The 24,351-nt window shown below is 36.0% G+C and overlaps 1 protein-coding gene across 1 annotated transcript in view; it reads left to right on the top strand.

The window, feature by feature from the left end:
* CFTR (CF transmembrane conductance regulator) overlaps nt 1-24,351 on the top strand; it is a 184,252-nt gene that overhangs the window by 43,315 nt on the left and 116,586 nt on the right. The window contains exons 6-12 of the mRNA XM_063708070.1: nt 4,898-5,113; nt 6,787-6,876; nt 7,760-7,923; nt 9,041-9,166; nt 12,563-12,809; nt 14,469-14,561; nt 21,118-21,300. Coding sequence (XP_063564140.1) covers nt 4,898-5,113; nt 6,787-6,876; nt 7,760-7,923; nt 9,041-9,166; nt 12,563-12,809; nt 14,469-14,561; nt 21,118-21,300 — 1,119 coding nt within the window. The remainder of the gene's footprint in view (nt 1-4,897; nt 5,114-6,786; nt 6,877-7,759; nt 7,924-9,040; nt 9,167-12,562; nt 12,810-14,468; nt 14,562-21,117; nt 21,301-24,351) is intronic.

Here is a 24,351-nt window from a genome sequence, read left to right on the forward strand (position 1 = left end):
AGTGCAGTCAGCTTTCTTGTACCAAGAATATAGGGACTATGTTTCTCCCAGTCATTCTGGGGATAATTTTTGTGAAGGATTGCACTTCATAGATTAAGCTAGGTATCAGTTACCAGTGTTTTTTTTTTATTTTTTATTTTTTTTAATTTTTTTTATTATACTTTAAGTTTTAGGGTACATGTGCACATTGTGCAGGTTAGTTACATATGTATACATGTGCCATGCTGGTGCGCTGCACCCACTAACTCGTCATCTAGCATTAGGTATATCTCCCAATGCTATCCCTCCCCACTCCCCCCACCCCACAACAGTCCCCAGAGTGTGATATTCCCCTTCCTGTGTCCATGTGATCTCATTGTTCAATTCCCACCTATGAGTGAGAATATGCGGTGTTTGGTTTTTTGTTCTTGCGATAGTTTACTGAGAATGATGGTTTCCAATTTCATCCATGTCCCTACAAAAGACATGAACTCATCATTTTTTATGGCTGCATAGTATTCCATGGTGCATATGTGCCACATTTTCTTAATCCAGTCTATCATTGTTGGACATTTGGGTTGGTTCCAAGTCTTTGCTATTGTGAATAATGCCGCAATAAACATACGTGTGCATGTGTCTTTATAGCAGCATGATTTATAGTCCTTTGGGTATATACCCAGTAATGGGATGGCTGGGTCAAATGGTATTTCTAGTTCTAGATCCCTGAGGAATCGCCACACTGACTTCCACAATGGTTGAACCAGTTTACAGTCCCACCAACAGTGTAACAGTGTTCCTATTTCTCCACATCCTCTCCAGCACCTGTTGTTTCCTGACTTTTTAATGATTGCCATTCTAACTGGTGTGAGATGGTATCTCATAGTGGTTTTGATTTGCATTTCTCTGATGGCCAGTGATGATGAGCATTTTTTCATGTCAACTTACAAGGGATGTGAAAGACCTCTTCAAGGAGAACTACAAACCACTGCTCAAGGAAATAAAAGAGGATACAAACAAATGGAAGAACATTCCATGCTCATGGGTAGGAAGAATCAATATCGTGAAAATGGCCATACTGCCCAAGGTCATTTACAGATTCAATGCCATCCCCATCAAGCTACCAATGACTTTCTTCACAGAATTGTTTTTTCCAAATAAAAAAAAAATCAGGTGATATCTGTAAATGGTTCCATTGTAAATATTAAAGAACATGATGCTTAAAACAGATTAGGGAAAACTATAGAAGGGGTGGGGTTTCGGAGTGCTAATTTTGTCCTTGAATGGTAACAGCTCCATGTGGTGGTGAGGTTTATGTTGGTTTGCTGTTTGCAGATGATCTTATTATTAGAATTTTTCATACCGAAAATAAACTGCATTTTAGTTTGTAAACATGCCCTTCCAGAGTAATGCTACCAATTCTTTGTGAAATAGCTACTGTTGTTCAAAGGATGACTATGTCCTCTTTGGTTGAGGAAAGATGACAACAAACTCAGTAATGACATGTAAAATAGGTATTACAAACCAGGTATGGTGGCATGAGCCTGTAATCCCAGCTACTTGAGAGGCTAAAGCAGGAGGATCTGTTGATCTATGGATTTGAGGCTGTAGTGTGTTGTGATGGTACCTATGAATAGCCCTTGCACTCCAGCCCGAGCAACAAAGCAAGACTGTCTCTGAATTTTTGTTTTGTTTTGTTTTTTGGTTTTTTTTTTTTTGAGACGGAGTCTTGCTCTGTCGCCCAGGCTGAAGTGCAGTGGCGCGATCTCCACTCACTGCAAGCTCCGCCTCCTGGGTTCACGCCATTCTCCTGCCTCAGCCTCCCGAGTAGCTAGGACTACAGGCACCCGCCTCCACGCCGGCTAAATTTTTTGTATTTTTAGTAGAGACGGGGTTTCACCGTGTTAGCCAGGATGGTCTCGATCTCCTGACCTCGTGATCCGCCTGCCTCGGCCTCCCAAAGTGCTGGGATTACAGGCGTGAGCCACCGCGCCCGGCCCCTGTCTCTGAATTTTTAAAAAAGGCATTCCACTCAAATTAATACACATTTTAATTGTGTTTTGTTGTAAATTACAACTGAATAAAAATTCAACAAGTAAGTCTATTGTGGTAGGGAAAAGTCTATTGTGATCTGGAAAATATAATGGAGAAATCCAGTGGAAGAGATTTTATTTCACATTACTCAAAGGAAAAAAATCTTATACAAGTCTTTACACTTCTAACTTGAAAAATTCTGTGCTCAAATTTAGCTTGGTTGCTAAAATATTTCTCTTTTTTTCTCAGAAGCTTCTTTTTAGCATCCTATAGACACAAGTTACTTTTTAAAATATTTGCATACTTGCTTTGCAATGTATTGTTTATCAGTAGTTCTATATTCTTTGAGATAGTCTATCCAGTCTTTGTGTATTTATCGTATGTCTGTATAGATATATATTAGCAGATAAATGAGTTCTGAAAGGGGAGAAATGTGTTTATGCTAATCATGATATAAAGAATTGACTTTATAAGCAGTGTTCACAGGTCATACCTTTCCCGTTATTGTCTTACAGTGAACAAGAAATGATGCTTTATCTGGTATGCATGGTAAATAATGCCCCTTGCTCTCTGCTTCATGACCACATGTGATACTTCTAACATAGATAGCACATGTAAATCCAGTGGCGTTGACTGCAACTCAAGAGAGCATTTTGGCCAAGTGCAAACCCACTAGTCATGAAAAAAAAAAAAAACCAAATCAAAGTAAATTGATGGTATTGACATTTGTCTATGAAAAACAACATAATATAGAACAATTCTGGGGTAAAATATTGATCTAAAATAATTTTAAGGATTAAATGTTGCCATTGTAAGCATACCATGAGCAATTATGTTTGTAATGCAGATATATTTATAATTTTAAATCCAAGATTTACCTTAATTGTACATTTTCCTAATTTAAAAAAGTTATTTTGAAAAAAAAATCCTCGAATCTAGAGAAAGGTTGGCAAATACATATGGAACTTTGTAAAAAACATCCAGGGCAGCACTTTCACTGACTGCAGTAGCTTAGGAGTGAAAAACAACGCAACTGCTCCAATGCATGGCAATGGGCAAATATCCCGATTTATTCACAGGGTGGCTGGCATGTTAGGCAGCGCTTAGAATAAATGAGTTGGTTATACAAGTATCGATAGGGATACATGTGAAAAACACAGTGTTAAGTTTTTAAAAAGTTGTAAAAAGCACAGTAGGATGTTATTTATATAAAGTTTAAAAGCCTCAAAAACCATTCTTCTTTGATATATATTCTAAAGATGAACTTATATGTAATAGAAGTACAAAACATACATAAAATAATATACACTATGCAGTCATTTGTGTACTTACTTTTCAAAAATATTTCAGTAGATATAGCAAACAGTTAACATGTAATATTTGGGTAGGAGGTTGGCAATTTTCTTTTTAGCACCTGCCTGTCTGCTGTCATTCAAACTCACATTTAAAATGTGGCTATGTGAGATGAGAGAACTATAATATTCCAGGTTTGTGATTAGTTTGGAAACTTTTTAAAAGTTTGAATGTTTTCTTGCATTCAGAGCCTTGGTTGACATAGTTAATTCAAAATAAAACATTGTATATAAAGCACAGAATGAGCAGCTACACAAAGCTACTCAATCAATGACAGCTCTATATGGGTTAGGGTTTCTTGTGGGGATGACATTGATGTAGAAAGCATGGTCATCTATTGAGAATGATGGCGCTGGAGGTATTGGATACTTGAGGTTTAGAAAATACATTGTAGAAAATGGACAAAAACCCCTCAAATTAAGGGATGAGGCAGAATAATGCTTGGCAATACCAGGGGTAGGCTGCAGTCTTTCTTGGAAATATATATTTTAAATGGAACCAATTATCATAGCATCATTTCCTTTCAGGGTTACCCTCTGATCCCTATTTTACTAAATCATTATAAAACAAAATGAGGAATTATGTGTCCTTCCCTTTTGAAGTCAATTTAACAAGATGGGTAAGAATTAGACCTCCTAAGTTCAAAATCCCTGGATTCAGATCTATTCCTGTATATTCAGGAGAAGTGGTAATAAATTTGATGGACAATTTGGTTTAGTAGTCGATTGAGGACTCTGATGAGGTATATTTGGGAAAACATAACTTCCACTCTCTCTCATTGACTCACGGGCCTTTGAGGAGTCCAGGAGTCATTGGAATCTGGCCTGAGGTTGAGGCTGCTGGCAAAACTCCTTCCCCAAAGTCCATTCCTATTGCTGACTGAGAAGAGACTAGCATTGGAAGTGGCTGATTTTAAATACCACTAGTGCTGGTGTGCTCCTCCCTCCCATTGCCAGCTCTGCTTTATGTAGTTGCCTTGAGAAGCTAAGTTCATTCTGAAAATAATGCCATTGCACAAAACACTTTTGAAAGTTCTAGTTTGAAATTACATCAGGTCACTTGGTCTGTTTGGCCTCAGTTTCTTCATCTGCCATGTGAAAATAATAATGCCTACTCTGTAGCAAAGAAAGTCTCTATAGTAAACAAAAAAAAAGCCTACTCTGATACTGAAAGTTGTTATGAAAAATAAAAAAGGGAAATGCTTTAGAAACTGTTAAGTGCTGTGTAGATGTTACTAATTAACAAACCATTTCAGAAACTATACTTTTTATTTTATGGCCACTATTCACTATTTAACTTAAAATACCTCATATGTAAACTTGCCTCCCACTGACTTTTGCTATAACAAATCCCAAATCTTATTTCAAAGTACCAAGGTAGTGAAAATAGTGCTAAGAGTTTCACATATGGTATGACCCTCTATATAAACTCATTTTAAGTCTCCTCTAAAGATGAAAAGTCTTGTGTTGAAATTCTCAGGGTATTTTATGAGAAATAAATGAAATTTAATTTCTCTGTTTTTCCCCTTTTGCAGGAAGTCACCAAAGCAGTACAGCCTCTCTTACTGGGAAGAATCATAGCTTCCTATGACCCGGACAACAAGGAGGAACGCTCTATCGCGATTTATCTAGGCATAGGCTTATGCCTTCTCTTTATTGTGAGGACACTGCTCCTACACCCAGCCATTTTTGGCCTTCATCACATTGGAATGCAGATGAGAATAGCTATGTTTAGTTTGATTTATAAGAAGGTAATACTTCCTTGCACAGGCCCCATGGCACATATATTCTGTATCGTACATGTTTTAATGTCATAAATTAGGTAGTGAGCTGGTACAAGTAAGGGATAAATGCTGAAATTAATTTAATATGCCTATTAAATAAATGGCAGGAATAATTAATGCTCTTAATTATCCTTGATAATTTAATTGACTTAAACTGATAATTATTGAGTATCTTCTGTAAACTGCCTCTGTTGTAGTTTTTTTTTTTCTCCTAATCATGTTATCATTTTTTTGGAATCCATGGTTTCCTGTTAAGATGACTCACACAGCCTACATAAAAGTAATTGACAAAATATCATCTTATAGTAAAATGCCACATATCTTTATGTTCAGCAAGAAGAGTATAATATATGATTGTTAATGATAACCCAAACAACAAAAGTTTTCACCTTAACTGGTTGTCATAAGTAGTAGTATCCACTGCCTTATTTTGGGTTGGATTTTTATCATCCTATGAGCCCTACAAATTTAAAGTTTTTGGAACAGCACGTGCATTGAACCCATAAGAACCTACTCTGCTTTTCTGCATGTATTGTCCAGACAAGAGACCAAGTTGCCGAGGCATCATTTAGGTGAATTCTAATTAACATTTAGCTACCTTACAACCACAATTCAAGGTTGTTTCAAAGGCATGTGCTTGCATCATCCTGATTCACTACCATGTGTTACTAACTTGGATCTGCAAAGTCATTATAAAAAGCTGTTTTTGATGGACTTATTTGGATATTGCTTTACCCTTCTTCTCTCTTTTCTTTTATCAATGTAAAAACGTTATATGTTAAATACTTGGCTTTTAAGAGCATAGATCTGAAATCTGCCTCTAGCAAATAACCCATAACACTTCTAAGATATACCTGCAAGGTCAATTGTGTTGTAAAACCTTGATAACCATACTTTATTGTTCAAAAAAGCCTTTTATGAAGGCAGAAGTAAAACAAAACAAAACAAAACGGAGTCCACGGTTATCACCTCAGCTACAATCTCATCAGTTCACAAGTACCAGCAAAACATGTGATAAGTCAACAAATGTTTTATTTCAATCTGAACATTTTACATAAGTGAAGACATTGTTAGATATCATTTGGAATGTGGAATCTACACAGTTGGCATATCAGAGAAGGTTGCATTTTTCTTTGTAAAATTTAAGAATTTTGTATTAATAAACTTTTTTACAAAACTATTAATTATTCAGTTATTCATCATATACTTTTATTGACTTTAAAAGTAATTTTATTCAAAAGAGTTAGTATAGGACTACATGAAAAATTCAAGGCCAAGGCTTAATTTCAAATTTCACTGCCTTTGGCTCTATCTTTTAAAACAAAACAAAAAACTCCCGCACAATATAAATGGGTATTTAAGTATAATGTCATTCTCATTGTGAGGAGAAAAAATAATTATTTCTGTCTAGATGCTGGGAAATAAAACAACTAGAAGCATGCCAGTATAATATTGACTGTTGAAAGAAACATTTATGAACCTGAGAAGATAGTAAGCTAGATGAATAGAATATAATTTTCATTACCTTTACTTAATAATGAATGCATAATAACTGAATTACTCAGTCATATTATAATTTTACTTATAATATGTTTGTATTTTGTTTGTTGAAATTATCTAACTTTCCATTTTTCTTTTAGACTTTAAAGCTGTCAAGCCGTGTTCTAGATAAAATAAGTATTGGACAACTTGTTAGTCTCCTTTCCAACAACCTGAACAAATTTGATGAAGTATGTACCTATTGATTTAATCTTTTAGACACTATTGTTATAAATTATACAACTGGAAAGGTTGAGTTTTCCTGGGTCAGATAATAGTAATTAGTGGTTAAGTCTTGCTCAGCTCTAGCTTCCCTATTCTGGAAACTAAGAAAGGTCAATTGTATAGCAGAGCACCATTCTGGGGTCTGATAGAACCACCCAACTCAAAGGCACCTTAGCCTGTTGTTAATAAGATTTTTCAAAACTTAATTCTTATCAGACCGTGCTTCTTTTTAAAACTTTAAATCTGTTATGTACTTTGGCTGGATATGATACCTGAGCAATTCTTGTTCTGGGTTGTCTTATGTGAAAAATAAATTCAAGGTCCTTGGGACAGATAATGTGTTTTATTTATCTTTGCATATCCATTACTTAAAACAGCATTGGACCCACAGCTGGTACAAAATTAATTACTGTTGAATTGAGCAAATATTTATTCTAAATGTCTCTGTCAAATGACAGAGTTGTGGTTGTGTGGATTAAGTCCCTGGAGATAGTTCTTTGTTCTCTCATGTTCTATGCTGTGGTTCTTGCTTTATGCAAAAAGAAGTAAGTTACTTAAAAACTGGACATGATACTTAAGATGTCCAATCTCAATTCCACTGAATAAAAATATGCTTAAAAATACACTGACTTGAAATTTGTTTTTTGGGAAAACCGATTCTATGTGTAGAATGTTTAAGCACATTGCTATGTGCTCCATGTAATGATTACCTAGATTTTAGTGTGCTCAGAACCACGAAGTGTTTGATCATATAAGCTCCTTTTACTTGCTTTCTTTCATATATGATTGTTAGTTTCTAGGGGTGGAAGATACAATGACACCTGTTTTTGCTGTGCTTTTATTTTCCAGGGACTTGCATTGGCACATTTCGTGTGGATCGCTCCTTTGCAAGTGGCACTCCTCATGGGGCTAATCTGGGAGTTGTTACAGGCATCTGCCTTCTGTGGACTTGGTTTCCTGATAGTCCTTGCCCTTTTTCAGGCTGGGCTAGGGAGAATGATGATGAAGTACAGGTAGCAACCTATTTTCATAGCTTGAAAGTTTTAAAAATTATGTTTTCAAAAAGCCCACTTTAGTAAAACCAGGACTGCTCTATGCATAGAACAGTGATCTTCAGTGTCATTAAATTTTTTTTTTTTTTTTTTGAGACAGAGTCTAGATCTGTCACCCAGGCTGGAGTGCAGTGGCACGATCTCGGCTCACTGCACTGCAACTTCTGCCTCCCAGGCTCAAGCAATTCTCCTGCCTCAGCCTCCGGAGTAGCTGGGATTAGAGGCGCATGCCACCACACCCAGCTAATTTTTGTATTTTGGTAGAGACAGGGTTTCACCAGGTTGCCTAGGCTGGTCTCGAATGCCTGACCTCAGGTGATCCGCCCACCTCGGCCTCCCAAAGTACTGATATTACAGGCATGAGCTACCGCGCCCAGCCTAAAAAAGACTTTTTAAGATGGTGTAAATATTACTTTCTGTATCAATGGTACATTTTTTGCTTGTCAGTCTCCAGAATTTCTTTATAAATATGTTGATTCAGTTCATTTTTGTAGATTATAAAACAGGTAAAAAAGGATAAAACATTTATGTGAATTAAAGGGAATACCTAATTTTTGTGTAGAGTTTATTAGCTTTTACTACTCTGGTTTATGGATCATCACACCAGAGCCTTAGTTACTTTGTGTTACAGAATAACTAATATGAGTGAATGAATGACTTACACAAGTCACTGCTTACGATAAAGGGCTTGAGTTTGTCAGCTAGAGTATGACAGAAAGTATCTAAGTTTTGTAGTCAAATAGCACCTTGTTTGCATGCTTACTGGTTATGTGACCTTAGTCAAGCCACTTCACCTCACTGAGTCTTTGCTTTTTTCATCTCTAAAATAGAGATACCCACCGCTTATAGGCTGTCATAAGGGATAGAGATAGCACGTGGAATGAGTCTGTACAGCGTCTGGCACATAGGAGGCATTTACCGAACAGTAGTTATTATTTTTGTTACCATCTATTTGATAATAAAATAAATGCCCATCTGTTTAATAAAAGAAATATGACTTAAAACCTTGAGCAGTTCTTAATAGATAATTTGACTTGTTTTTACTATTAGATTGATTGATTGATTGATTGATTTACAGAGATCAGAGAGCTGGGAAGATCAATGAAAGACTTGTGATTACCTCAGAAATGATTGAAAATATCCAATCTGTTAAGGCATACTGCTGGGAAGAAGCAATGGAAAAAATGATTGAAAACCTAAGACAGTAAGTTGTTCCAATAATTTCAATATTGTTAGTAATTCTGTCCTTAATTTTTTAAAAATATGTTTATCATGGTAGACTTCCACCTCATATTTGATGTTTCTGACAATCAAATGATTGCATTTAAGTTCTGTCAATATTCATGCATTAGTTGCATAAATTCACTTTCATGGGCTGTAGTTTTATGTAGTTGGTCCAGGGTGTTATTTTGTGCTGCAAGTATATTACACTGATACGTTATTAAAGAATTTCCTACATATGTTCACTGCTGCTCAATACATTTATTTCGTTAAAACAATTATCAAGATACTAAAGGCTGATTGGTAACTCACATGGAACTGGGAGAGTATACAATTCTGAACCAAATAAATGATTCTCTATTATTATATCTTAATTTATGTGTTATGGTATATTAAACATGAAAAAAATTGTATTTGGTTAGAATATGTTTGCTCTTCCTTAACTCGGGAATGACATAGGGTAATATTCACAGATTGGGTTCCTATAAATCCTCCACTTGAAGTGAAGTCCGTTCAAGTAATGAAAGCTACCTCCTGAGATAGAATCAGTACTTGGCACCTATCTCTAGTGTTCTTTCACCTCATATAACCTTTCACTGATTAGTAAAGATTATATCCAACAAAGAAAGTACAGCACAGACTGAGATATGATTACTGAGATAAATTTGGGCAAAATATAAACTACAGCATTTCTGTAGCAATGAGACCATTTTTCTTCAGTTGAGCTCCATGTTCTACAAACTCCAATCAAAAAAGGTTCTAGGAGACTCAGTGAAAGTTGATAACACTGTTCAAGGAACAAATAATTTCAGCACGTGGGAATTTCACAGGGAAAAATATACTAAAAAGAGAAGTACCCTTTTGGATGGTGTCAGTATGGGTTATGAGGAATTAAGGCTGCTGAGTCCAGTATACAATGGTAACTGAGCTGCAGGTGTGTGATTGTAACAACAAAAGAAATGCTGAAATATTAAGTCCTTTGCCATGTAAATAGAAAGAGTAAAAGAGTATTTATTTCCCAAACATTATTGCTCACCTGTTTTTGTTATGCCTTTCAAGATAAATCCAGGAAAGGAATTGCATTTTCTTTCCAGAAAACAAGTTCTTGGGGGAATTGTTCAATTGGTAGATGTGGTTTTTCTCATTAACAAGTGAGTGCTCCACCACACTTGCTCTCTGCATTACTCCTCTGCCTGCAAACACATATATAGCAAGGGTGATGACAAGGATATCAGAGGGTCTGGTTTTCTCAAACTCATGATAAACTCATGGCTGGGTCATTCTTGGTGCTGATTTTACTTTGTTTTTTGTTGTTATTGTTCCCTCTTCCTCAAAAGATGAAATCTATCCCCCTTACTTGGAATTTCTCTTTGATATATAGCGAATGTTTGGTTGTAACCTGTATAATATGGCATGAAATTGTCACTCGAAAAGGCTAGAAGTGTTGACATAAATATGGGACAGCAAGAGTTGCTCCTACTCAAGAGAGCAAATATAATGTTCTGGAAGAGATTGGCAGAATTCACATCAAAGGAGTGATTACTTCAGCCTGGGCCACTGTTGTACTGGTCAAAATGCTGTGCAAAACTCTCTGAAAATCCACTCTTTTATTGCTCTTTAGCAATAAAGTCACTTTCAATTTTAAAAATAACAAACTGATATAATATTTTTATGACTCATAAAATGTTAGCAATTATATTATGGAGAATCTACTTTCTGGGTGATTCTTACAAATGTTCTTGGATCCATTTTTTTTCTTATAGTACCTATTCTTCCCATTTTTCTCAGCTCTAGTTAATATATTTCAACAACAGTTCAACAAATTTAACATTTTTATAAAAAGTGTTTTCTATCATTTTATAAATACCAGCCTAGTCCATGTTATTCCTTTTCTTGTTGAGGAGAAAAGACACACATTGTAAATTCAAATATAAACCTCTACTGTGCTATTTAATCTTGGCAACAACTCCACAAAGGAGATGACATGTTTTCCTTCTATAGAGGTAGATTCTGTAAAGTTAGAGGGAAGAGTGACTTGCTTAAGATGGCATAGCTGTAACTGGCAGAACCAGGATTCAAAGCCAGGTGGGATGCCAAAATCATAATCTGTCTTCAGTTTCAAGTTACTGAAATCGGTAAACATTAGACCTAAATAGACGGAATTGCAATCCGGGTTGGGCACATTAAACTCCATTTTCTTCATCAATGTGCTCAGATTACATTTTACTTTTCAGGCTAAAAATGGAAAAAAGGATTCCCTCTTAGTTCTGCACTTGAGAATGAGAATAGCTTTTCTGAATTATACAAGGAAGAAGAACTAATGCCCAAATGCCAGGTACCCACATGCACTATGCCATGGCACAGCTGTTGCCCCCTTTCACCAGAGCCCTCTCTCTGTATCCTGGTTGACCTTTCCTTGGGCAAGAGCTGGGTGGAGAGGATCACAAGTGACTCCAGTTTGTATGGCTTCGGGAAGACTGGGACCAAATTGAAGGCAGTGTTGTCCTGTGCACTCCCTGTTTTCTGTCTGCTGGAGCACTGAAGCCTCACATATGTATTAAAAAAATAATTTCCACTTGCATTTCAGACTAGAAGATTGAACGTATAGTGTAGTGTGATTACAAATAATTATATTGAAATGAGACAGAGAGGATGTAGTATCTACTCTCATAATTTTTCAAAACCCACCTGCAATTTGAATTAAAAGAACCACTTGAGTTTTTTTTTTGTTTGTTTCAAACGCAAATCCTGGAAACCTACTGAGACTCATTCAGTCAGTATCTCTAAGAGGCAGGCTTGAGACTGTATTTTTAAAAAACATCTCAGGTGATTTTTACACATGCTAAGGCTTTAAGAACCACTTCTCTGTAGCTTATATGTTATTTTCAATGTTCCTCAAAGCCAAGTTAGAATTTCCAAAGTGTTAAGAATCCATTAGACAATCACAGAATTGTCTTTTTCCTTTATAAATCTTGCAACGTTGTTCTCATTTCCATACTTAATTACTTAAAACACCAACCAACCAACAAGCAAAAAATGATTAGTCTAACTAATCTTACAAGTTAATAATGAAGTAAAGGTTTAAAATAATGTCATAATAATGTTAATAACAAATTATTAATTATAATTTAAAAATAATATTTACAAGTATTATGTGCAAAACACTGGTACTTTCATTGTTATCTTTTCATATAAGGTAACTGAGGCCCAGAGAGATTAAATAACACGCCCAAGGTCACACAGGTCATACAATGTGGAGCCAGGTTAAAAATATAGGCAGAAAGACTCTAGAGACCATGCTCAGATCTTACATTCCAAGATCCCTGATATTTGAAAAATAAAATAACATCCTGAATTTTATTGTTATTGTTTTTCATAGAACAGAACTGAAACTGACTCGGAAGGCAGCCTATGTGAGATACTTCAATAGCTCAGCCTTCTTCTTCTCAGGGTTCTTTGTGGTGTTTTTATCTGTGCTTCCCTATGCACTAATCAAAGGAATCATCCTCCGGAAAATATTCACCACCATCTCATTCTGCATTGTTCTGCGCATGGCGGTCACTCGGCAATTTCCCTGGGCTGTACAAACATGGTATGATTCTCTTGGAGCAATAAACAAAATACAGGTAATGTACCATAATGCTGCATTATATACTATGATTTAAATAATCAGTCAATAGATCAGTTCTAATGAACTTTGCAAAAATGTGCGAAAAGATAGAAAAAGAAATTTCCTTCACTAGGAAGTTATAAAAGTTGCCAGCTAATACTAGCAATGTTCACTTTAAACTTTTCCTAGCATTTCTCTGGACAGTATGATGGATGAGAGTGGCATTTTATGCCAAATTACCTTAAAATCCCAATAATACTGATGTAGCTAGCAGCTTTGAGAAATTCTAAAGTTTTCAGGTGATAAGACTCAATTTATACAAAGCTAATTGGATAAACTTGTATATGATTAAGAAGCAAATAAATACTTATTATGCTTTTTTGCTGCTTATTTAAATATTTAACCCAGAAAATAAGTCACTGTGACAGAAATAAAAATGAGAGAGAAGGGTGAGCCACTCTTAGGTACTTCTGGCATTATTTAATCTAGGCCAGAGGTTGCAAATGTTGCCCCATAGGACTAATTTTGGCTCCTAGACCTGTCTTATTTAACCTTTCATTTAAAAATTTTGTATTGGTTGCCAGCAATTAAAAATTGGGAGATGTCTCTCACACACACACACATAAACACACACACACTCATGTGTGCAGCCTCTTTTGAAGAATTGGAATAACTAGTCAACTGCGTCCTCCTTTTCCACAAGCTGTGACAGCTCCCTGCTCACAGAGCACCTGCCCTCTCCCGTTCATCATGCTCTCTTCTCAGTCCCATTCCTTAATTATATCACCTATTTGGTCCTGAGACTAAGTGAGTTTGAGATCTGTGATTTAGACAAAGTGGTGAATCTAGCTCTGAATCATAGTAAGTAGCTCTGGGAATCATCTTGTCTTCTGTTAACCCATTGAGAGAGAAATAGAGAGAGAGAAAGAAAGAAGAAGAAACAGATCTGGGGAGAGTCACTGAATGGGAGCATAGAGACGGAGAAACAGATCTAGAAAACCAAACTGGGAGAAAATGAGAGAAACCAAAAGAGAGGTAGAGAGGAGCAGAGAAGAAAATGAAGAAGCAAGGCAAAGACCAGGCTTTTTCATTATTTCTTATGGCCAAGACTTCAGGATGCGTGGACTTAATTCTTCCTTATGCTCCTAACTTCCCTAGGGAAACTGATTTGGAATCTCTAATAGAGCCCTTCTTTTAGAATCACAGTTTGATGCCTTAAAACTAGTTATATACCTTCACATGCTTCCTTAACCCACAGAAGTGATGCTAATGAGGCCCTTAATAAGGAGCGTGCTATTAAGATGAAGACATTCATTTTTTCTCCGTCCAATGTTGGATTAAGGCACATTAGTGGGTAATTCAGGGTTGCTTTGTAAATTCATCACTAAGGTTAGCATGTAATAGTACAAGGAAGAATCAGTTGTATGTTAAATCTAATGTATAAAAAGTTTTATAAAATATCATGTTTAGAGAGTATATTTCAAATATGATGAATCCTAGTGCTTGGCAAATTAACTTTAGAACACTAATAAAATTATTTTATTAAGAAATAATTACTATTTCATTATTAAAATTCATATATAAGATGTAGCACAATGAGAGTGTAAAGTAGATGTAATAATGCATTAATGCTATTCTGATTCTATAATCTGTTTTTGCTCTCTTTTATAAATAGGATTTCTTACAAAAGCAAGAATATAAGACATTGGAATATAACTTAATGACTACAGAAGTAGTGATGGAGAATGTAACAGCCTTCTGGGAGGAGGTCAGAATTTTTAAAAAATTGTTTGCTCTAAACACCTAACTGTTTTCTTCTTTGTGAATATGGATTTCATCCTAATGGCGAATAAAATTAGCATGATGATATAACTGGTAGAACTGGAAGGAGGATCACTCACTTATTTTCTAGATTAAGAAGTAGAGGAATGGCCAGGTGCTCAAGCTTGTAATCCCAGCACTTTGGGAGACCAAGGCGGGTGGATCACCTGAGGTCAGGAGTTCAAGACCAGCCTGGCCAACATGGTAAAACCCGGTCTCTACTAAAAATACAAAAAATTAACTGGGCATGGTGGCAGATGCTGTAGTCCCAGCTGCTTGGGAGGCTGAGGCAGGAGAATCACTTGAACCTGGGAGGCGGAGGTTGCAGTGAGCCGAGATCACGCCACTGCACTCCAGCCTGGGCAACAAGACGAGACTCTGTCTGAAAAAGAAAAAAAAATAAAATAAAAATAAAAAGAAGTGGAGGAATATTAAATGCAATATAAAAGCTTTTTTTATTTTTAAGTCATACAATTTGTTTCACATAACAGATCAGGAAATAATACAGAGATCATAAGTTTTGGAGCTGGGTTTGAATCCTGGCTCTGCCATTTACTTTCTGTGTAATCTAAGTCAAGTTACTTAACTTTGTGGGCCCTCTGGCTCTCCATGTGTAAAATGGAGAATATTAATATTTACCTTGCAAGTTTGTTGTGAAGACTGAAGGAGAGAATTTAGGTAAAACATTCATCAGAGTACCATGCACACAGTGGTTCCTCAATAAACATTAGCTTCTCTGATTGCAAGTTCCAGTCTAAAGTGCTTTATATATACCAGCCAATAAAAGGATGCGGGAGAGATATACCAGTGTATTGTTTTCTACCATTTTAAACCTATTTTCATCCACTGTTACAAATTCTATCATACTGCTCCACATAAAAAATATTATCAATGATTTTTAGTCTCTGAAGTGCAATATTTGATTATTGAGCACACCTGTTGAAGTTTTAGTTTCTTCTCACTTACATGGGTTGTGTAAAGACAGGAGGTATAAAACCAATGTCCTAGGTCTAAATCTTTCTTAATGTCATACTTTGGATTCATTGATATAAGTAACTTGAGCACCAGCGCTTCATTTTACTTCATTTTTTAAAGATATAGTAATTCCCATCTGCCTAGCAAAATTGTTTTGTAGAAAAGTTTGTGGATCAGATTTATTTTACTTTGATTTTAGGAATTTCAAGTGTCTTTGTAGGCATGAAGGAAAAATATGCAGTTTGACATTTTCTACTACTTTCAGGTCATTATTTTCCTACTCTGGTGCAAAAACCCTCAATTCCTGTCTCACTCCATCTAATCAAATAGGTAGCATGCTTGAGCCCTTACTATGTGCCAGGCACTAGGATAAGCACTTTATATGTTTTGTCCCACTTAATTCTCACAGCATTTCTATGACCTAAATAAAATTAATATTTTCATTTCACCAATAATAAAATGGAGGCTTCAAAAAGTTTAGGGACTTGGCTCAGCTCACACAACTGGCAAGGACTGAAAATGGATTTTAGTCCCAAATGTCATAGGCTAGAGCCCTTTCACTAAACTGTTGTCTTCCATCTGGTGGCATCCTCCTCCTCCAGTCTTTGTCACCTAAACTCTGGGCACCCGTTGATGGCATTTACTTATGATAGTGATGCTTATTAAACTTCCTGTTTGAGACTTCAACATCCATATAAACGAGTCTTCCAATACTGTACTTAGAACTTATATTTTGTAGTGACTTCTTCAGAAGCTTTCTCTGTTAGTCATATCCTGAGTTTTGTTAGCACCTGGACTTACCTCACTTTGGAAATGTTGCACTCTGAAATCTCTTTCTCAGCTTGGAATTTCCTAATCTTCCAACTGTTTGAGTCTTTCAATTCTACATTTACTGCCTTTCCATTTCATCAGGATTTCTAGTCTCTTTAATTCTTCCTTTTGAACTCCTCCTGATTTAACCTCTGCTTATTCGAAGAACAATAATTTCATTCTCTCAGCTGCACTCTCAATTCCCTTTTCCTTTTGGTGATTTTTCTTTTTCCTACAGAACACTTACTTTATCAGTTTTGGAGAAGGAAGTGCTATCTGGGAAACAATAGTGCTATCTGTTGACTCTAGTCAAACTGTAAGTTTTATACATTTATTGTTTAAATCTTATATGGGTCTATAATCCTTCTTGGGAAATCCTTACATTTGTCTTTAATTTCCTTTACCATTTCCCTAAAGGCTATTCCAGATTTTTATCACATTCACAAAATTCCCATCTTTTCTCAGGATCTGTTCACCCTCCAGTAGATAGCCTTGTCTCCCACAATACATAGAGAAAATAGAGGCCACCGTCATATTTGAATGTTTCCAACTTCTCTCTTCACCTTTGGAATTATCTTTTTCTTCTTTTGTGTCTAAGAGAAAGATGTATACTTCCTCTTACCCTTGTCTGAACTATTCTATTTTGCTTCATCTTCTCAGAACAGGGGGCCAGCAATTATTCTTCCTCCAGAAGCTTCAACATCTTTTGTCAACTGACTCCTTCTCATGTTTAAATATTTTCAAGTTAAACAATTTCTTTCCTGACTTTTGCTCATGCAACCTCATGCCCAAAACCTTATCACTCTTCTTCCCTTTGCTGTCAAGGCTGTTTTCACTTCTTCACTTTTTGTGGACTTCTCCCCACTACAACATAGATTTTGCTATCACCAATCTATTAAAACTGTTATACTCTTGTGGAATTTATCATTTAATTTAGCTTCAGTGAACCGTTCTTTCCAGATTATTTTGGCCTCAGACCATGACTTCTAAGTCTGCCGTGCTTGCCACTAAAGTGATTATGGGTCAGTGGGTCCCCACCTAGGCCTCTGTGTTAGTCTGTTTTCACGTTGCTGATAAAGACATACCCAAGAATGGGCAATTTACAGAAGAAAGGGGTTTGAGGGACTCACAGTTCCATGTGGCTGGGGAGGCCTCACAATCATGGTGGATGATGAAAGGCATGTCTCACATAGAGGCAGATAAGAGCATAGAACTTGTGCAGGGAAACTTCCCTTTAGAAAACCACCAGGTCTTGTGAGACTTCTTCACTATCATGAGAATAGGATGGGCAAGACCCTCCCCCATGATTCAGTTATCTCCCACTGGGTCCCTCCCACAACACGTGGGAATTATGGGAGCTACAATTCAAGATGAGATTTGGGTGAGGACATAGCCAAACCATATCATCCTCCTTCTGGCTTTTTATGTTCTCCATGGGTGACCTCTCTCAGGCTCAAGTGATAACCAATGTGCTGATGACTCTCAAATGTGCATCTCTGGCTTCAGTTTCTTCCTTGAACTTCATACATATGTTTCCAAATTTCCTGCGTGTACCTCAAGGTTCTTGTTCATCACTTCCCAAGCTTCATAAACGCACTCATTTTAGTGTATTCTCTGTCTCCTTTGATAGCATCCCTGAGAGGCAAGTCCTTGGTGAGTTATATACGACTCCTCCCTTGCTCCAAACCTGAGAGTAAGTAACATTCCTATTAACATATTAGGAAGCTGAGGCTTAGACAGTTTAAGTAACTCAAGCACAACTAGCTAGGGCAGAGCTAAAATATCAGGCTAGGCTTCTGTGACTCCAAAGCCCTTTCTCACTCAGCATATCATCACTTATTTTTTTTTTTTAAATCACATATATGATTTTTTTTTTCTTTAAGAGATAGAATCTTGCTCTATCACATGGGCTGGAGTGCAGTGGCACAATCATAGCTCACTGTAACCTTGAACTTGGGCTCAAGTGATCCTCCTGCCTTAGCCTACTGAGTAGCTAGGGCTACAGACACACACCACCATGCCTAGCTAATTTTATTTTATTTTATTTTATTTTATTTTATTTTATTTTATTTTATTTTATTTTATTTTTTGAGACAGAGTCTCACTCTGTCACCCAGGCTGGAGTGCAGTGGTGCGATCTTGGCTCACTGGAACCTCTGCTGCCCGGGTTCAAGCGATTCTCCTGCATCAGCCTCCTGAGTAGCTGGGATTACAGGTGCCTGCCACTGTGCCCAGCTAATTTTTGTATTTTTAGTAGAGACGGGGTTTCACCATCTTGGCCAGGCTTGTCTTGAACTCCTGACCTCGTGATCCACTCGCCTCGGCCTCCCAAAGTGCTGGGATTACAGGTGTGAGCCACCACGCCTGGCCACCTACCGAATTTTTAATTTTTTTGTAGAGACAGGGTCTCACTACGTTGCCCAGGCTGGTCTTGAACTCCTGTTTTCAAACAATCCTCCTGCCTCGGACACCCCAAGTGCAGGGATTACAGGCATGAGCCATTGCAGCTGACCTGTATATATGATTTTTAGTATATGTAAATATACATATTTATTAAATATAAATATAAATATAAATGTGTGGAGTGATATCCATTGAAATGTTAAACATAGTTCTCAGTGGTACAACTACAGGTGATTTCTCTTTTCTTATTTCTGGTTTTCTGTGTTTTCCAAATTTCTTGAAATGTGTCTTCTGTAATCAGAAATAAAAGTTATTAGTAACAACAGTCTTCCACTGGTACAAGTGCTTATTGGATAAAAGTCCCACTTCTAAGCATGATACTCACAACTTTTAGGTTAATAGCCTTTGTCACCTTGCCATATACATCTGATCCAGCCACTCACACCATTCCTGAGATATATTTTGTTCCTTTGTGCCTAAATCATTGTGCATGCAGATCCATCTTCCTGGAACACCTATAACCATTTCTTAGTCCTGTGAAATCCTACTTACATCCTTCATAGCCTAGCATGTATGTCATTTATTTGGTCAAGGGTGAGTCGGTTGTTCTCTTGAATGTACTGCCATATGACGTGATGTGATTTCAATTGTAGCACCAAGCACATTGCAATATTAATTCGTTTGTCATTCCCCCATGTAGGATGTTTGAAGTAGTTTCTAATACAGAGATTATACTCAATAAATATTTATTAGATAAATAAATGAATAAGGGAATAACAAATGCCTTTGTCTCATTTTAAAATACTTTCATTGTTAGCTACCCATATAATAAAAAACTAAAAGCAGTAGTCTTCAAGCATGATTGTTTATGTATGCCTTAAAAGAATTTTGAAAACCTATGTACCCCTGACACACTTTTAAGTTAACTTATAAATTTTTCAACATAGTTTTAAGTGGTGGCAAATGATGTAGTTTCTTATGCATTTTATACTGCTTAAGTATGCTATACATGGATTTCTTCAAAACCCTGAAGCTGCAGTTTCAGTGCATTCAATTTATGGAAAAGAAATGAATTTATATAATTGGTTCTTATTGTCAAGTCAATCAGCTAAATATAACTTGCTTTCTGTCAGGAAAAGTCTGACTTTAAGATACAGATAAGTAATAACTATTATTAATTAATTTATTAAATTATTAAAATTAAAATAATTAAATAATTTGTTAATTAAAATGCCTTATTCCCCTGCTTATTTCTGCAATTTGACTCTAAGAATAGATAGGACACATAGATTGCCTTAGGTTTGAAATCTGGGTGAAATAAGATACTGCCTCCTTCAGTATTTCTGCCTTTGCTTTTATGGGAGCCTCTTTCAAGAAAAAGTCATTCTCTCATGGTCCGTTTGTTTGAGTCCCAGAGGTTTTCCTACTCCAGAAAGTGCAACGTAGTAAGACTAGTACTATACTCCCTTGCATGGTAAGTGAGAAGGCTGTCTGTGTAAAATGAGGGAAGGACTCATGAGAGGGAAGTAGGTCAGGAGAAATGATAGGTTCTCAGGCAGGTTAATTTTAGGAAAGAGTTAATAGAGTCCCTTAAAACAAGGTGCATCTGCTTCCTCCTGATCAATCTTTAGGACTGTTTACTTTGATTTGAAGACCACTATGCTAAAGCTTCCCACAGGTTCAATAGTGAGGCGAGGAATTTTTAAAAGGGAATTACTTCTTCGTAGCTACTTTTGTGAAATGAATTCATTTGAATTATCTGGCAATCTCTTCATATTTATATTCAACAATAATTACTTAAAGAAATGCTTTGAGCTTCTCAGAGGAGGGTGCTACCAGTGTGATGGAGTAGAATTCAGATTTGGGTAGTGACTTTAAAGCTGTGTGACTTTAGTCATTTAACTGCTGAGTCACAGTCTACAGCTTTGAAAGAGGAGGATTATAAAATCTATCTCATGTTAATGCTGAAGATTAAATAATAGTGTTTATGTACCCCGCTTATAGGAGAAGAGGGTGTGTGTGTGTGTGTGTGTGTGTGTGTGTATGTGTATGTATACATGTATGTATTCAGTCTTTACTGAAATTAAAAAATCTTTAACTTGATAATGGGCAAATATCTTAGTTTTAGATCATGTCCTCTAGAAACCGTATGCTATATAATTATGTACTATAAAGTAATAATGTATACAGTGTAATGGATCATGGGCCATGTGCTTTTCAAACTAATTGTACATAAAACAAGCATCTATTGAAAATATCTGACAAACTCATCTTTTATTTTTGATGTGTGTGTGTGTGTGTGTGTTTTTTAACAGGGATTTGGGGAATTATTTGAGAAAGCAAAACAAAACAATAACAATAGAAAAACTTCTAATGGTGATGACAGCCTCTTCTTCAGTAATTTCTCACTTCTTGGTACTCCTGTCCTGAAAGATATTAATTTCAAGATAGAAAGAGGACAGTTGTTGGCGGTTGCTGGATCCACTGGAGCAGGCAAGGTAGTTCTTTTGTTCTTCACTATTAAGAACTTAATTTGGTATCCATGTCTCTTTTTTTTTCTAGTTTGTAGTGCTGGAAGGTATTTTTGGAGAAATTCTTACATGAGCATTAGGAGAATGTATGGGTGTAGTGTCTTGTATAATAGAAATTGTTCCACTGATAATTTACTCTAGTTTTTTATTTCCTCATATTATTTTCAGTGGCTTTTTCTTCCACATCTTTATATTTTGCACCACGTTCAACACTGTATCTTGCACATGGCGAGCATTCAATAACTTTATTGAATAAACAAATCATCCATTTTATCCATTCTTAACCAGAACAGACATTTTTTCAGAGCTGGTCCAGGAAAATCATGACTTACATTTTGCCTTAGTAACCACATAAGCAAAAGGTCCCCATTTTTGTTAACATTAGAATTTTCAGAATAGATTTAGATTTGCTTATGATATATTATAAGGAAAAATTATTTAGTGGGATAGTTTTTTGAGGAAATACATAGGAATGTTAATTTATTCAGTGGTCAACCTCTTCTCCATATCCCACCCTAAGAACAACTTAACCTGGCATATTTGGAGATACATCTGAAAAAATAGTAGATTAGAAAGAAAAAACAGCAAAAGGACCAAAACTTTATTGTCAGGAGAAGACTTTGTAGTGACCTTCAAGAACATAACCCATTGTGTAGATAATGGTAAACACTTGCTCTCTTTTAACTATTGAGGAAATAACTTTAAAGACATGAAAGAATCAAATTAGAGATGAGAAAGAGCTTTCTAGTATTAGAATGGGCTAAAGGGCAATAGGTATTTGCTTCAGAAGTCTATAAAATGGTTCCTTGTTCCCATTTGATTGTCATTTTAGCTGTGGTACTTTGTAGAAATGTGAGAAAAAGTTTAGTGGTCTCTTGAAGCTTTTCAAAATACTTTCTAGAATTATACCGAATAATCTAAGACAAACAGAAAAAGAAAGAGAGGAAGGAAGAAAGAAGGAAATGAGGAAGAAAGGAAGTAGGAGGAAGGAAGGAAAGAAGGAAGTAAGTAAGAGGGAAGCAGTGCTGCTGCTGTAGGTAAAAATGTTAATGAAAATAGAAATTAAGAAAGACTCCTGAAAGGCAATTATTTATCAGTATCTAAGATGAGGAGAACCATATTTTGAAGAATTGAATATGAGACTTGGGAAACAAAATGCCACAAAAAATTTCCACTCAATAAATTTGGTGTCAGGCTGGGTGCAGTGGCTCACACTTGTAATCCTAGCACTTTTGGAGGCAGAGGCAGGTGAATTGCTTGAGTCCAGGAGTTTGAGACCAGCATGGGCAACATGGCAAACCCCACCTCTACAAAAAATACAAACAAAAGAAAATAGCTGGGTGTGGTGGTGTGTGCCTGTAGTCCCAGCTACTTGGGAGGCTGAGGTGGGAGGATCACCTGAGCCTGAGAGGTGGAGGCTGCAGTGAGCCATGATTGCACCACTGTACCCTAGCCTAGGTGATAGCCTCAAAAATAAAAAAAAAAATTGGTGTTCGCAATGCTAATAATACAATTTGGTTGTTTCTCTCTCCAGTTGTTTTCCTACATATGAAACAGCTTTTAAAACAAAATAGCTGGAATTGTGCATTTTTTCTTACAAAAACATTTTCTTTCTTAAAATGTTATTATTTTTCTTCTATATCTTGTATATTATTACTAGCAGTGTTCACTATTAAAAAATTATACCATAGGAGGGGCTGATACTAAATAAGTTAGCAATGATCTAAACAAGGATGTTTATTTATGAAAAGGTAGTAATTGTGTTTCATAGAATTTTTTAAATTAATTCTGCATATGTCTTCAAGATCAATTCTATGATAGATGTGCAAAAATAGCTTTGGAATTACAAATTCCAAGACTTACTGGCAATTAAATTTCAGGCAGTTTTATTAAAAATTGATGAGCAGATAATTACTGGCTGACAGTGCAGTTGTAGCTTATGAAAAGCAGCTATGAAGGCAGAGTTAGAGGAAGGCAGTGGTCCTTTGGGAATATTTAAACACTTCTGAGAAACGGAGTTTACCAACTCAATCTAGGAGGCTGCCTTTTAGTAGTATTAGGAATGGAACACTTTATAGTTTTTTTTGGACAAAAGATCTAGCTAAAATGTAAGATTGAATAATTGAAAATATTAACATTTTAAGTTAAATCTTACCCACTCAATACAATTTGGTAATTTGTATCAGAAGCTTAAAAGATAACCTAATAATTCTTCTACTTCTATAACTTACCCAAATATGTTTGCAGAGATTTTATGTAAAGCTCTTCATTATAACACTGCTTTCAGGAGCCAAAAATTGGGTGGGGGGAGCCCCATAAATGTTGAATAATCGGGGTTTGATTAGATAAATTTTGGTGTAGTTCTATAATGGCATGTTATTCAGCCAATAAAAGGGTTGTTAAAGAATGACTGTGACGGATGTATATGATATACTCTTAAGTGAATAAAGAGTTACAAAATGTTATGTACGAGTTGCAAAATGTATGTACATTATGATCCATTTTTCATAAAATCATATGTATGCATATATGTGTGTCTGGAAGGATAAATTTATCAAGTTGTTATGTCTGAAATTTTGGGTATATTTTATATTTCTAGATTTTCTGTTACTTTGTTACTTTACTGATAAAGTAATAACGTTGTTGACTTTTGTCACTCTCCCCTATTAATAATCATCTAGGCTGCAAAAGGATCATGTCTTCTTTATTTTTATATTCCAAGGACTGTCAACAAGTGCCTAGCACTTGACAGGTATATTATAGAAATTTAACTGAATATCTTTAGGAAATAGATTTTTGTTTGTAGTTGTTCTAGTCTACATTAAGTGTCTTGCACTTATGAAACTTCCCTGAATTATTTTAGTGAAGCAATATTAGTATAGCATTTTGCATTACTGGATGCCCTTGACTGAAAGCTGGCTTATGGCATCTCACCAGTGTGTGGGGAGTTTCAGTCCTTCTGTTGTCTGCATCAGAGCTGAAGCAGTGCTGTTGCTGACAATTCCTGACACCACCTTG

The sequence above is a fragment of the Gorilla gorilla genome, chromosome 6 (genome assembly GCF_029281585.2).
Source record: "Gorilla gorilla gorilla isolate KB3781 chromosome 6, NHGRI_mGorGor1-v2.1_pri, whole genome shotgun sequence".
NCBI classification, from domain to species: domain Eukaryota; kingdom Metazoa; phylum Chordata; class Mammalia; order Primates; family Hominidae; genus Gorilla; species Gorilla gorilla.